This window comes from Monoraphidium neglectum (genome assembly GCF_000611645.1).
Source record: "Monoraphidium neglectum strain SAG 48.87 unplaced genomic scaffold scaffold02069, whole genome shotgun sequence".
Classification (NCBI taxonomy): Eukaryota; Viridiplantae; Chlorophyta; class Chlorophyceae; order Sphaeropleales; family Selenastraceae; genus Monoraphidium; species Monoraphidium neglectum.
The window spans coordinates 10-10,613 of NW_014011559.1; the positions used below are offsets into that span (position 1 = coordinate 10).

The 10,604-nt window shown below is 65.4% G+C and overlaps 4 protein-coding genes across 4 annotated transcripts; 3 read left to right on the top strand and 1 right to left on the bottom strand.

The window, feature by feature from the left end:
- Positions 1-282: 282 nt before the first annotated feature.
- Positions 283-1,376, top strand: MNEG_9803 (3-ketoacyl-CoA synthase 11; the record flags this gene model as incomplete). Its single annotated transcript, XM_014041722.1, has 3 exons — positions 283-611; positions 836-1,001; positions 1,305-1,376. The coding sequence occupies 3 exons, from the start codon at positions 283-285 to the stop codon at positions 1,374-1,376; spliced, it is 567 nt and encodes a 188-aa protein (XP_013897176.1).
- Positions 1,377-2,772: 1,396 nt separating this feature from the next.
- MNEG_9804 (hypothetical protein) lies at positions 2,773-3,246 on the bottom strand (the record flags this gene model as incomplete). The annotated part of the gene is made up of 1 exon (XM_014041723.1): positions 2,773-3,246. The coding sequence occupies one exon, from the start codon at positions 3,244-3,246 to the stop codon at positions 2,773-2,775; it is 474 nt and encodes a 157-aa protein (XP_013897177.1).
- A 433-nt stretch (positions 3,247-3,679) lies between these two features.
- MNEG_9805 (alpha,alpha-trehalase) lies at positions 3,680-7,535 on the top strand (the record flags this gene model as incomplete). The annotated part of the gene is made up of 9 exons (XM_014041724.1): positions 3,680-3,792; positions 4,028-4,150; positions 4,385-4,670; positions 4,938-5,179; positions 5,513-5,683; positions 5,863-6,211; positions 6,447-6,864; positions 7,061-7,211; positions 7,376-7,535. The coding sequence occupies 9 exons, from the start codon at positions 3,680-3,682 to the stop codon at positions 7,533-7,535; spliced, it is 2,013 nt and encodes a 670-aa protein (XP_013897178.1).
- A 1,115-nt stretch (positions 7,536-8,650) lies between these two features.
- MNEG_9806 (GDP-mannose transporter) lies at positions 8,651-9,956 on the top strand (the record flags this gene model as incomplete). The annotated part of the gene is made up of 4 exons (XM_014041725.1): positions 8,651-8,673; positions 8,889-9,102; positions 9,422-9,629; positions 9,838-9,956. 4 exons carry the CDS (start codon positions 8,651-8,653, stop codon positions 9,954-9,956), a joined length of 564 nt encoding a protein of 187 aa, XP_013897179.1.
- Between the last annotated feature and the right edge of the window lie 648 nt (positions 9,957-10,604).

Here is a 10,604-nt window from a genome sequence, read left to right on the forward strand (position 1 = left end):
GGGGGGGAGGGGGCCAGGGAGGGTGCGCGGGGGCCGGTCTTGGGATTAGGGGCCGTTGCTGACGGGGGGCCGTGCGTGTGTGGGTCGGGTTGCCGAGGGGAGGGGGAGCGGTGCCGGCATCCATGATAACTGTTCACGCTCAGTTGAATATGCCTGCCCGTGCATGTCGCCGCCCCCGACTCAAGTCGCTACCACCCACGCCAAGCCCTCATCTGAAGCTCACACACACGCACGCCTCGCCCTTCCCACGCGCAGTGGGGCGTGCGCCTGGGCAAGGAGCTGATGGGGGTCGCCGCCCGCGCCCTCCGCGCCAACCTGACGTCGCTCGGCCCCCTGGTCCTGCCGCTCAGCGAGCAGCTGCTCTTCGCGGCCAACCTCGCGGCCCGCAAGGTCGCATCGGCCAGCAAGGCAGCTGCGCAGCAGATGCCGCTGACGTGGACTCGGCCCTACACGCCCGACTTTAAGAAGGCGTTTGAGCACATGTGCATCCACACCGGCGGCCGCGGCGTGATCGACACCATTGAGAAGGAGCTGGCGCTGCCCAAAAAGGCGGTGGAGCCAAGCAGGGCGGCGCTCTACCAGTTTGGAAACACCAGCAGCACCAGCGTGTGGTGAGAAGGGTCGGGGGGGCAGGGCGGGGAGCGAGGGATGCGGACCGGTCATGTGCTTGTCGCGCCTCTGAGCAGGGCGGGCAACGACAGGGGGTTTGGTGGAAACCCCAGGTATCAAACCTTGATGGGGCTTCATGTGTTCCATATTCAGTGCCGCTGCGCGTGATTGCTGCTACAATGGCTTGCCGATGCATCCCTGCACCTGAACAACCTCTCACTGGCAGGTACATACTGGCGTACATGGAGCACAGCGGCCGCGTGTCGAAGGGCGACCGCGTGTGGCAGCTCGGCTTTGGCAGCGGCTTCAAGTGCAACAGCGCCGTGTGGGTGGCCAACCGCAGCATCCGCGACTCGCACCGCGCGTGGGAGGGCTTTGACGTCAACAAGATGGTGAGGGGTGATGATGGTGGGGGTCATGGTGACACACACGCGCGCACACGACATGCGTTACTCACTCGCACCTTGCCTTTACGCACTCACGGCTTTGCTTCTACTCGCACATACATGACACGCACATGCGCATGCGTGCGCCGCTGACACGCAAACGCACGCGCGCGCGCGCGCACACACAAACACACACACACACACACACACACACACACACACACACACACACAAGAGCGCGTGCGCACGTACTCGGACCCCGTCCCTCACCCCAACCCCTGACCTCAATCGCCGGCCTTCCAACCCCAGTATGCGGACCTGGAGGCGATGGACGCCAAGCTCCAGGCGGAGCGCGCCGCACGCCAGCTCAGCGCCCACTAGGCGCACGCAGCGGTCCAGGTAGCGCGGCAAACCTCGACAGCGGTGCGCCACCATGCACGTGTATGTGTGTGTGCAGAGACGGTCGTGGCGGTGGCGGCGGATGCGCCTCTGGAGTGGCGCCATGCACGAGGATTCAACCAATACTGACATTGACGCGGCACGCGCGAGTGCGCCGGCCGGCAGCCGGCCGGTGCGGGCGCGCTGCCTCTTGAGTATCCGGCGGCGCAGTTTGGGCGCAGCGCGTCGTCACGACCGCGGCGGCCGTGCGAACAGCGCGCGTGCACTTGAACAGCTGTTCACGCGAGGTGGTATTGGCTGGCAGGAGCTGTACAGGCAGCGAGCAACGCCCCTGCGCACGGCCCTAACAAGGGCACGGCGAGGCAACATTTTTGACTTGCACGTTTCGTCTCCTGGGCGCGCTGCGGGCTCTCCTGCGGCCCCCAAACGCCTTTTGATTGCTGCGGCGCGAGGTGACCCGTGATCAGCGCGCCTGAACAGGCGGCTGCGCCTCTGCACAAAGGCGGCGCCCCCTCTGGGCGCCGAGCAGCTTCATAGCATTACTACGACTCTTGGTAGCGACGCGATCCCCGGCGGGTCGGCAGAGCGGCCGAGCGGGCCGGCTTGGGAGTGGAACTACTCTGAGCGCTCAACAGGCAAACCCTTGGCGTTCGAGCTCATGTGATGTATGGTGACCTGCCTTGTGGTGACATCACACGTTTGAAACGGCGAGAGATGCGGCGCCCTCTGTGCCCGTCTGGTTGGAGACAAGAGTAACATTTTGTGTGTATTCGCAATAGCAACAAGGAGGGTGCGGTCTTGCACATGCAAACGGCAAGCTGGAGTACAGGGCCTGCGAAAAGTCAGGCCTGGCGACTGGTGACCTCTCTTGCTCTTAAAACGCGCTGGGTAGTGCTCTTGGAAGGACAACACGCGTGGCGCGTTTGGGGCGGATGCATGTACACCTTGCCCCTAGCCAAAGCAGTGGCAGGTTGATTCGCACACACGTCCATGCGCCGAGCTTTGGTGCGAAGGAGAACAGTGGCAAAGTGCCTTACCAAAGTCCTGGCACACCCTCCAAAAGCCACGGGGGTGACAAGCCGTCAGAACAGCAGTTGGCACATGGCTGAGAAGTATGCAGGTTGTATGAGGACATGGCTGCCTCTCAATCGAGCCAGTACACACACAAACGCGCGCGCGCACGCATGTACACGCACTCACACACTCCTGCAAAATCAAAAATGTCCTGCTGGCTTTTCAGCACATTTCTTTGACACTGGCACATCGAAACAGAGAGAAGGAGTGGGCCGCTCGCTATGTCGATGAAAAGGTATGTGCACACAGCCCTGCAGGATTGGCGCGCCCTGCAACGTGGACGAAGACGGCGCAGGCGATGATGTCACCCCCTGGCGGCGGCCGCGGCGGCGGTGACCTCGGCAGCGAGCCGCTCGGCCTCCCCTTCGCCCGCCGCCGTCACGACCCACCGGCCCCAGGGGCCAGCCGAGAAGTCGACCACCACCGCCGGGCGGTGGCGGTAGACGGCGGCAAAGTCGCGCCCCCCGCTGTGGCGCAGCGTGCCCAGCGCGATGACGCCCGGCAGGCCGGTGCCTGGAGCGCGCCAGCCGCGCAGCACGCGGCCCCCGCCGCCGCTGGCGTCGCTGCCGGCGCCAGTGACGGGCCCTGCCCGCGCCCACGGGTCCTGTACCGCGGTGCACGACGCGACTTGGGCCAGGGGCGCGGAGAGGGAGCCGTGCAGAGCGCCGAGAGCCTCCCAATGAGAGAGATCCAGGCGCAGCGTCGGGCCCGCTGCATCCGTGGCGTTTGGCGCGCCGCCCCCGGCGCCGCCGCTCGGGTCGACCTGCAGCCTGGCCATCTCCTGGCGTTCCTGCCCTGTCGTCGGCACAACGGTGTGCGGCGGGGCGCAGGTGTCGCACTCAGGGTTTCATGCGCATTCCTTGTCTGTGTGCCGTCGCCTTGGCTCGGCTGGCCCTCAAGCTGCTCACAATGCCACCCTCGCCTCCCATCCAGGTGTCGTCAGCAAGCTTGCGCCCGCCAGGCGTGTTCAGCAGACTGGCGAGGGAGCAGAGGCTGGCTAGCAGCAGTATACAACGCTGATCAATGCATTGTATCAAGAAGCATCCTGTGACGTCGCGGATCTTAGCTTGTTTCGAAGACGCGGAGCCTTGATCTCTGCGTGGCCTGGTTCCGGGCTGAGCCTCTCTTTGTGTCGAGTATTAGACGTACTGAAGTTCACTACGCGGTGCTGGTAAACAACTTGCCTCTTGGTGCACATATCGCCGGCGCGGATGACGGATGCAGCGCATGACTGGGCCGCATCAGGCATCCTGCGAGCGGAGCTGGCGCCGCTGCTGCGGGCGATACAGCAGCACCGCGTGTTCGATGACCCGAAGAATGCAGTGTGAGTGGTACAAGGTTAGGAATGAGCATGCAGAGGAAGTGCTGAGAGGCTTTCAGTGGTGCCAACTGCCGCGACGCGCAGCCGCCATTGATGTGCAGCCCTCTGGCATCGAGCTCTGCCTCGACCACTGCAGCCACCTTCGCAAGGCTGCAGGCGACACCACAAGGAAACTCTGTGCCTTGTGGCTCAACCACTCCGTTCTACACAACCACCACCGCTGACCGCGACGCCACAGAGACATTGTGCTGCGGTCCCCACCCGCCGGCGTCGCGGCGGCTGCTGAGCAGCTGCTGGCCGGCGAGCCTAGCGCCGAGCAGCTGAGGGCCTTTATCGAGGAGCACTTTGCCCCTGCCGGCAGGTAGGGATGGTCCTGAAGGACTGGTGATCAAGATGATCAAGGGAGGGCTATATACACCCCCTGCCCCTGCGCAGTGGCAGCAGCAAGCAACACTGGATTTTTGATGTGTTGCCTGCCGGGCGCCGCTCCGCCTCCACTATCGGAATCTTGGCCAGGCGGTCGGGTGTCCAGCACTGATGACTCACAAAAGTGATCACAATGCGTCCATCTTACTCACCCTTGGGACCCACTCAGCGACCTACTGCCTTACCAGCCGGCCGACTGGGTACCCCACCCCCCTGGCTTCCTCGCCAACCTCAAGGCCCCGACTGGCGCAGTCAGCGGCGCGCCCGCGGGGAGTGCTGTTGCGCCCGCGGCAGGCGCGTTGGGCGGCGCAGCGGAGGGCGGAGGGGCCGGGGATGGCGGTGAGGGCGCGTGGCTTGACCCAGGCGGGGATGAGGAAGAGGGCTTTGCGAGCAGCGAGGAGCTGCGGGCCTTTGGGCTGCAGGTGCACGGCCTGTGGAAGCTGCTCAGCCGCAAGGTGCGACTGTCGACCCTGTAGCGGACATTGCTGAGGTTGCCCCGGGTCGGGACGCGCGCCGCGCGCGTGAGTGCGGTGCTGGTTGGTCTGCCCGCTCCGCCACGTCAGCGGGGCAAAGCCGAATAGCCAAACAGTGCATTACTGAAGACTGATCTGCATCCTTTGAGCCCGCGCACCACATTTTTTCTGGCATTTCCCCCAAAAAACACTCGCACACATATATCCATACACATATACGCACACTGCCCTTCGGGCCTTCGTCCGCAGGCCACTCCCCCGCTGGGCGCCGGCCCCCTGCCCAGCACGCTGCTGCCGCTGCCGCACCCGACGGTGGTCCCCGGTGACCGCTTCAGGGAGACCTACTATTGGGACTCCTTGTGGGTACTCCACGGCCTGCTGGCGAGCGGAATGGGCGCCACCGCGGCGGGGCTCGTGCGCAACCTAATGCACATGCTGGGCGCGGTGGGCCACGTGCCCAACGGCGGCCGAGGGTACTACCTGAACCGCAGGTGATGGCGGTGGTGATGATTGCGGCGGGGGTCATCGAGGTGGGGGCGGCGGTTGATGACGAGGCCAACAGAGGGGTGGTGGCTGTGGTGGCAGTGGTGGTGTTGGTGGTAACGTTGATTTCACGAGAGTTTAGGTGGCTGCCAATGTCTGGTGTGCCTGGAGCAGGGGTACGGGAACGGCAGGCTGCGCGCCAGCAGGGCCTGCTCCGCGCGCAAGCTGCCAGCCGCAGCAGGCACCGCGCATGCACCCAAGGGCACGCCTCGTCGCATTGCCTCATTCCGCACAATGCGGCACACACAGACGCCGCCCCTCCCCCTGCCCCTGACACGCAGCCAGCCGCCGCTGCTGAGCGCCATGGTGCGGCTCGTGGCTGAGGCCACTGGCGACGCCAGCCTCGTCAGGGACGCGCTACCCCTGCTGATGCGGGAGCACGCCTACTGGACGTCCGGCCGCAAGGCGCTGCGCGTGCGGGGTGCGGACGGGCGAGTGCACAACCTCAGCAGGTGGGACGAGGGCTGTCGGCGCCCGCCTGGCCCCCAACCCCAAAAACCTAGGGCACCGGCTGATCGGGTGAGCTGCACCTCTCATAGAGGTTGCAGCCCACGGCTGCTCCAGGAAATCGCTTTTCAGCAGACAGGCAAAGCAGTCCGCCCCAAATCTGTTGGTTGTTGGAAAATCGCAGGTATTGGGCAGACTGGTTTGAGCCCCGGCCAGAGTCACATGCAAAAGACACGGCGACGGCCAGAAAGGCGGCGCAGGCGGCGGCTGCAGCGCAAGAGGCGCCGGGCGGCCCAGCAGCGCCAACACCATCTGCAGCGGCGGCAGCAGCAGCGGCGGCGGCTGGTGAGGCAGCCGCAGAGGAGGGCGGCGGTGGCGAGGAGCCTGGGATGGTGCCGGGCGGCGGCTTCCTCGATGCCCGCGTAGCGCGGCGGGTGTGGCACGAGCTGGCGACTGCTGCCGAGAGCGGCTGGGACTTCTCCTCTCGCTGGTTTGAGGACGGCGCTACCATGGCCACGATTAGGACGTCCCAGGTCGGGGCGGGGCGTGCCTGCGGGCGCCGAGGGCGGCGGGGAGTGCTGCCCTTGCCGCGATCCGCTTTGCCTGGGCTTGGTGTAGCCGCCCGCTGGCCAGCTGCATCGTCACAGCGACGCCTGGCTGGACCCGCCTTTAGGCGGCCCCACCCGCAACCCCTGGCCCTTGCCATGGCCGCTCCCCTCTTTTGACTCAAGGCACCCCGCGAAACCGCCGCGTCGGCCGCTGCCCCAGATCATCCCTGCCGACCTGAACGCATTTTTGTTCCAAATGGAGCGAAACGTCCAGTGGGCAGCTGCAGCCGCGGGGGACGACGACGCCGCCGGCCGCTTCGACGCCCTCGCGGCCGCGCGGCGAGACGCGATGGCGGCTGTCCTGTGGGATGACGCCGCGGGGTGCTGGCGGGACGGCGTACTGGTCCAGCCGGCCCCGCCATCGGGCGAGAATGCCGTTGGCGGCGGCCCCGCCGAGGGCGGAGCGGCGGGCGGCAGCGGCGGCAGGCCCGAATGCGGCGTGTGTGGCGTGCGGCTGAGCAGCGGGGTGTATGCGTCAAATTATGTGCCGCTGTGGGCGGGGCTGGCGGAGGGCGACGAGGAGCTGGGGGCCAGGGTGGTCGCGTCGCTGGAGGCCTCAGGGTTGGTTCAGCCGGGAGGTGCGCGTTGCGTGTATGCGTGCGGGCAGGCTTATGCTCGGCTGCTGCTGCGTGCCATGGGGCGTTGTCGTGTCATGGCTGTTGAGCAGCTGCCGCTTGTCCTGCCTTGGTGCTGCATCCAGGTTTCGGTCCGTGGCCGGCCAATAACCGACGGAATGACCAACCCGCCGCTTGCCGGTATGGTCATCATTACCAGGCATCTCCACTTCCCTCTACGCCACCGGGCAGCAGTGGGACGCCCCAAACGGGTGGCCGCCGCTGCAGCACATGCTGGTGGAGGGCGCGCGCGCCTCCGGCGGCCCCGCGGGCCGCCGGCTGGCGCGGCGGGTCGCACGGGCGTGGGTCAGGTGCGGCTGAGCAGACTCCCAACAGCCGGGGACAGGCTCCTGCGCACCTGCGCCCTGCGCCTGCTCAGCGGACCAGGCAGCCCGCTGCTTTTGCCTGATCTTGTGCTTTTTTTCGACCATGCACCCACCACTTCAAACCCAACAAATGTGCATGTTTGACCCAGGTCAAACTATGCGGCCTGGAAGGCGACCGGCCACATGCACGAAAAGTACGACATCCGCAGCGCCGGCGGCGGCGTGGGGGGTGGCGGCGAGTATGCGCCGCAGGTCGGGTTTGGCTGGAGCAACGGGGTGCTGCTGCGTTTCCTCAGCAACTACTTCTGATGCCTGCAGGCTGTGGGCGGGGGACGACGTCATGTTTGTGGAGTGGGAGCGGGAGATTAGCTGGAGGTGGGGTGGAGCTGCAAGGTTTCCTATCCCCTCATTCATTTTGCAGGTCCATCGAATTGCTTGTAAACACCGCAGCCGGTGGACTCATTCGTGCAGGGCCACAAAGCGTGATTGACATGTTGGAGGCTGGCAGGGAGGCGAACATGCCCGCAAGCAGTGGGTTTGAGAGGCGGAAGCAGTGCAATGCAGACTAAACAAAATTCATACAGCAGGAGGGGCAGCCACGGATCACGCGGCCAATGGTGGCTTGAGGCAGGGTTCACATTAATCAGGGTGAAAGCCTCCCCGCCCTTGGTGGCTTTCAAGCAGGACCTCGCACAGCAGCGGCCGGCCTCCCCTTATCATACCCTCTGCTACAAGAATGTTCTTTTGTGATGTGCGGAGGGACTGGTTGTGGCAGGCGGGCGAGGAAGTTGGCAGCTCGTCATAAGTTGCCAACCGCCGAAGCGGCAGCTCCCGCCGCTTGTGTGCAGCAGCTGCGCAAGACGGAGTAGGCCACGAGGGTGGCCTCGTCATCAGCACGCTCTGGTCAACGGCGATGTTGATTTGTGTTTAGTGCTGTGTATCACTGCTTATTTTGCGGTTCCAGGCAGCGTTCGGGCGCAGATCACTGCGGTCAGCGCCAGCACGAGCAGGGTCCAAATCTGATCATTGAATGGGTGCATTATCACCGCGTTCTCGTACCTCCTCCTGGTCGGACCACGACCTGGAAGGGGCGCATGTGCATTCAGCAGCTGCAGCTCCCTCGATTCCTTGCGCTCATGTCCAAATAACAAGGTTGGGGACGCACAGCAAACCATGGTCGCGGTCGCCGGTGTCGGCTGTGGATCAACGCAACTCTCGTGCACTAGGTAACGCCGCCGGGCACCCCGATGGCGGCTCCAGTTTGACTTGCGGATCTTTGCAGGTTCTGCACGGCCTGCGGCGTATGCAGCAGCAATCCGCACCAGTCGGCTCATGCGCCGATCAATGTTCACGCCCTCTACGCATCGACTTATCATGTTCCTGGCGCAGGCTCGTCAGCAGCGATCGCTGGCGTGTGCTGGGTCATGTGCAGCAGCAGCATCATCCTGTGAGAGCCTTGCGCGGGCCGCAGTACGCAGCCGCAGCAACACATCCCTGACCCTGTGCGCGCAGCTGCATGCAGGGACGCCCCGCACAGCGCCCTGCACGCACGGCCACCGCCGCTGCCGCCGGACCCCCGCAGTTGCACACGCTCGCATCCATCCACGCCTCGGAAAGCCTCTAACCAAGCCCCCTTCTCCGATTTCCCCCCCCCTGCGACAGCCTCAACAAGCAAGTTCTCTCGCACCATGGGTTCAAGGCGGTCAACTCCCTCTTGGCGTACCACTGCCTCATCGCGGTCGCGCTGCTGAGGGGCGCCGCGGCGCTTGGTCTGGTGGAGATCGCGCCCCTGACGCGCGACGTGCTGCGGCTGTGGCTGCCCCTGAATTTCATATTCGTGGGGATGCTGGCGACGGCTTTCAAGTCGCTGGGGCTGGTGCGAAGCGGGCCGCGGGGCGGCCGCAAGGGGTCGCAGAGCCAGCGGCGGCTGCAGCGGCAATGGCAACAGTGGCAGCCGCGGGAGTGGGGAGGGTGGAGCGGTGCGGGTCCTGCGTGCGGCGTCGCAAGCAGCGCAGTTACCAGCGCCGGCGGGCTGCGCGGCATGTCACTCGGTCCTTGCGCACTGCGGACGCAGCGGGACACTGGAGGGATTCGCAGCCTCTCGAGGGCACACAAGACACGCCTCCGCCCAAAGCCCTTCGCCCCCACGACACCTGCGCCGCCGCCTGCCCAACTTCCACCCGTCCACCTGGCAGCTGGGCGTGGGCGTCATGTCGCTGCTGAAAAACCTGACCAACATATTCATCATAGCCGGGGACTATGTGATGATGGGCCGCACGTACACGTGGCATGTATACGCCTGCCTGCTGTTGATGCTCGCCACCGCGGCCGGCGGCGCGGCGACCGACGCGGCTTTCTCGCCGGCGGGCTACGCGTGGCAGCTGCTCAACTGCCTGCTCACGGGTGGGTGGGGGTCGGCAGGGCCGCGGCTGGCCGGCGCCGCTCGCCGCGGGGGTCGTGCGCAGAGCCGCGACGCATCCCGTCAGAGGTGGGGCAACCTGGGCGCTCCCAAGCGGCTCTGACAAGTTGTAATCGTGTGAGCCATTACATGGTTAACTGAGAGGCGATGTCTTGATGCGATGGGCCCGCTGCACCCCCCCGACCAACGCAGCCGCCTACGCGCTGTACCTGAGCCACGTGACTCAGCGCCTGTCGTCGTCAGCGGGCCCCTCCGGCCGCCGCGTGAACGAGGCCAGGTGCGGGCTTGCGCGGTTCCTCGCGGTGCCATGAGGCGCCACGAGCGATCAGTAGCTTGCGCACCGCCGCCCCGCAAATCGAACGCCCAAACGCCGGCCCTGCATGCAAGAGCTGCGAACGCAAATTCCGCGCAGTGCTCTTCCCACCAACCCTGATGGCCGCCGCGGCTTCCCGCCGACTTCCACCCGTGCCGCGCGCGCGTGTCACCTGGCGGGGTGCGTGCAGCATGTCCTATTACAACAACCTCCTGAGCATACCCCTGGCGGCGTTCCTAATGCTGTTTGGGGAGATCCATACCGTTTGGAGGGAGCCGGCGTTGTCAAGCGCGTCGTTCCACGTAAGGAGCCTGGGGGGGGGGGGAAGGAGGAGAGGGGGTGGATATGGGCGTGGGTGGCATGTGTGGGAGAGTGGGGAGAGAGGGAGGGATGGATAGAACAGGGCAGCCAGGGAGGTGCGAGGGCGCACGCACGCATGTGTGTGTGTGTGTGTGTGTGTGTGTGTGTGTGTGTGTGTTTGGGCATGTAGGTGCTTGCGTGTATGCGCGTGTGTTCGCGCACGTTTGTTTGCACAATGGAACACCTGCAATACAAGCACTCCCATGGGTTGGACCATCTCTGCATGAAACTCAACACCCCGATCCATCCCCTCTCCCTCGCCTTTAGCTCCGCCACCGAGCCCGCC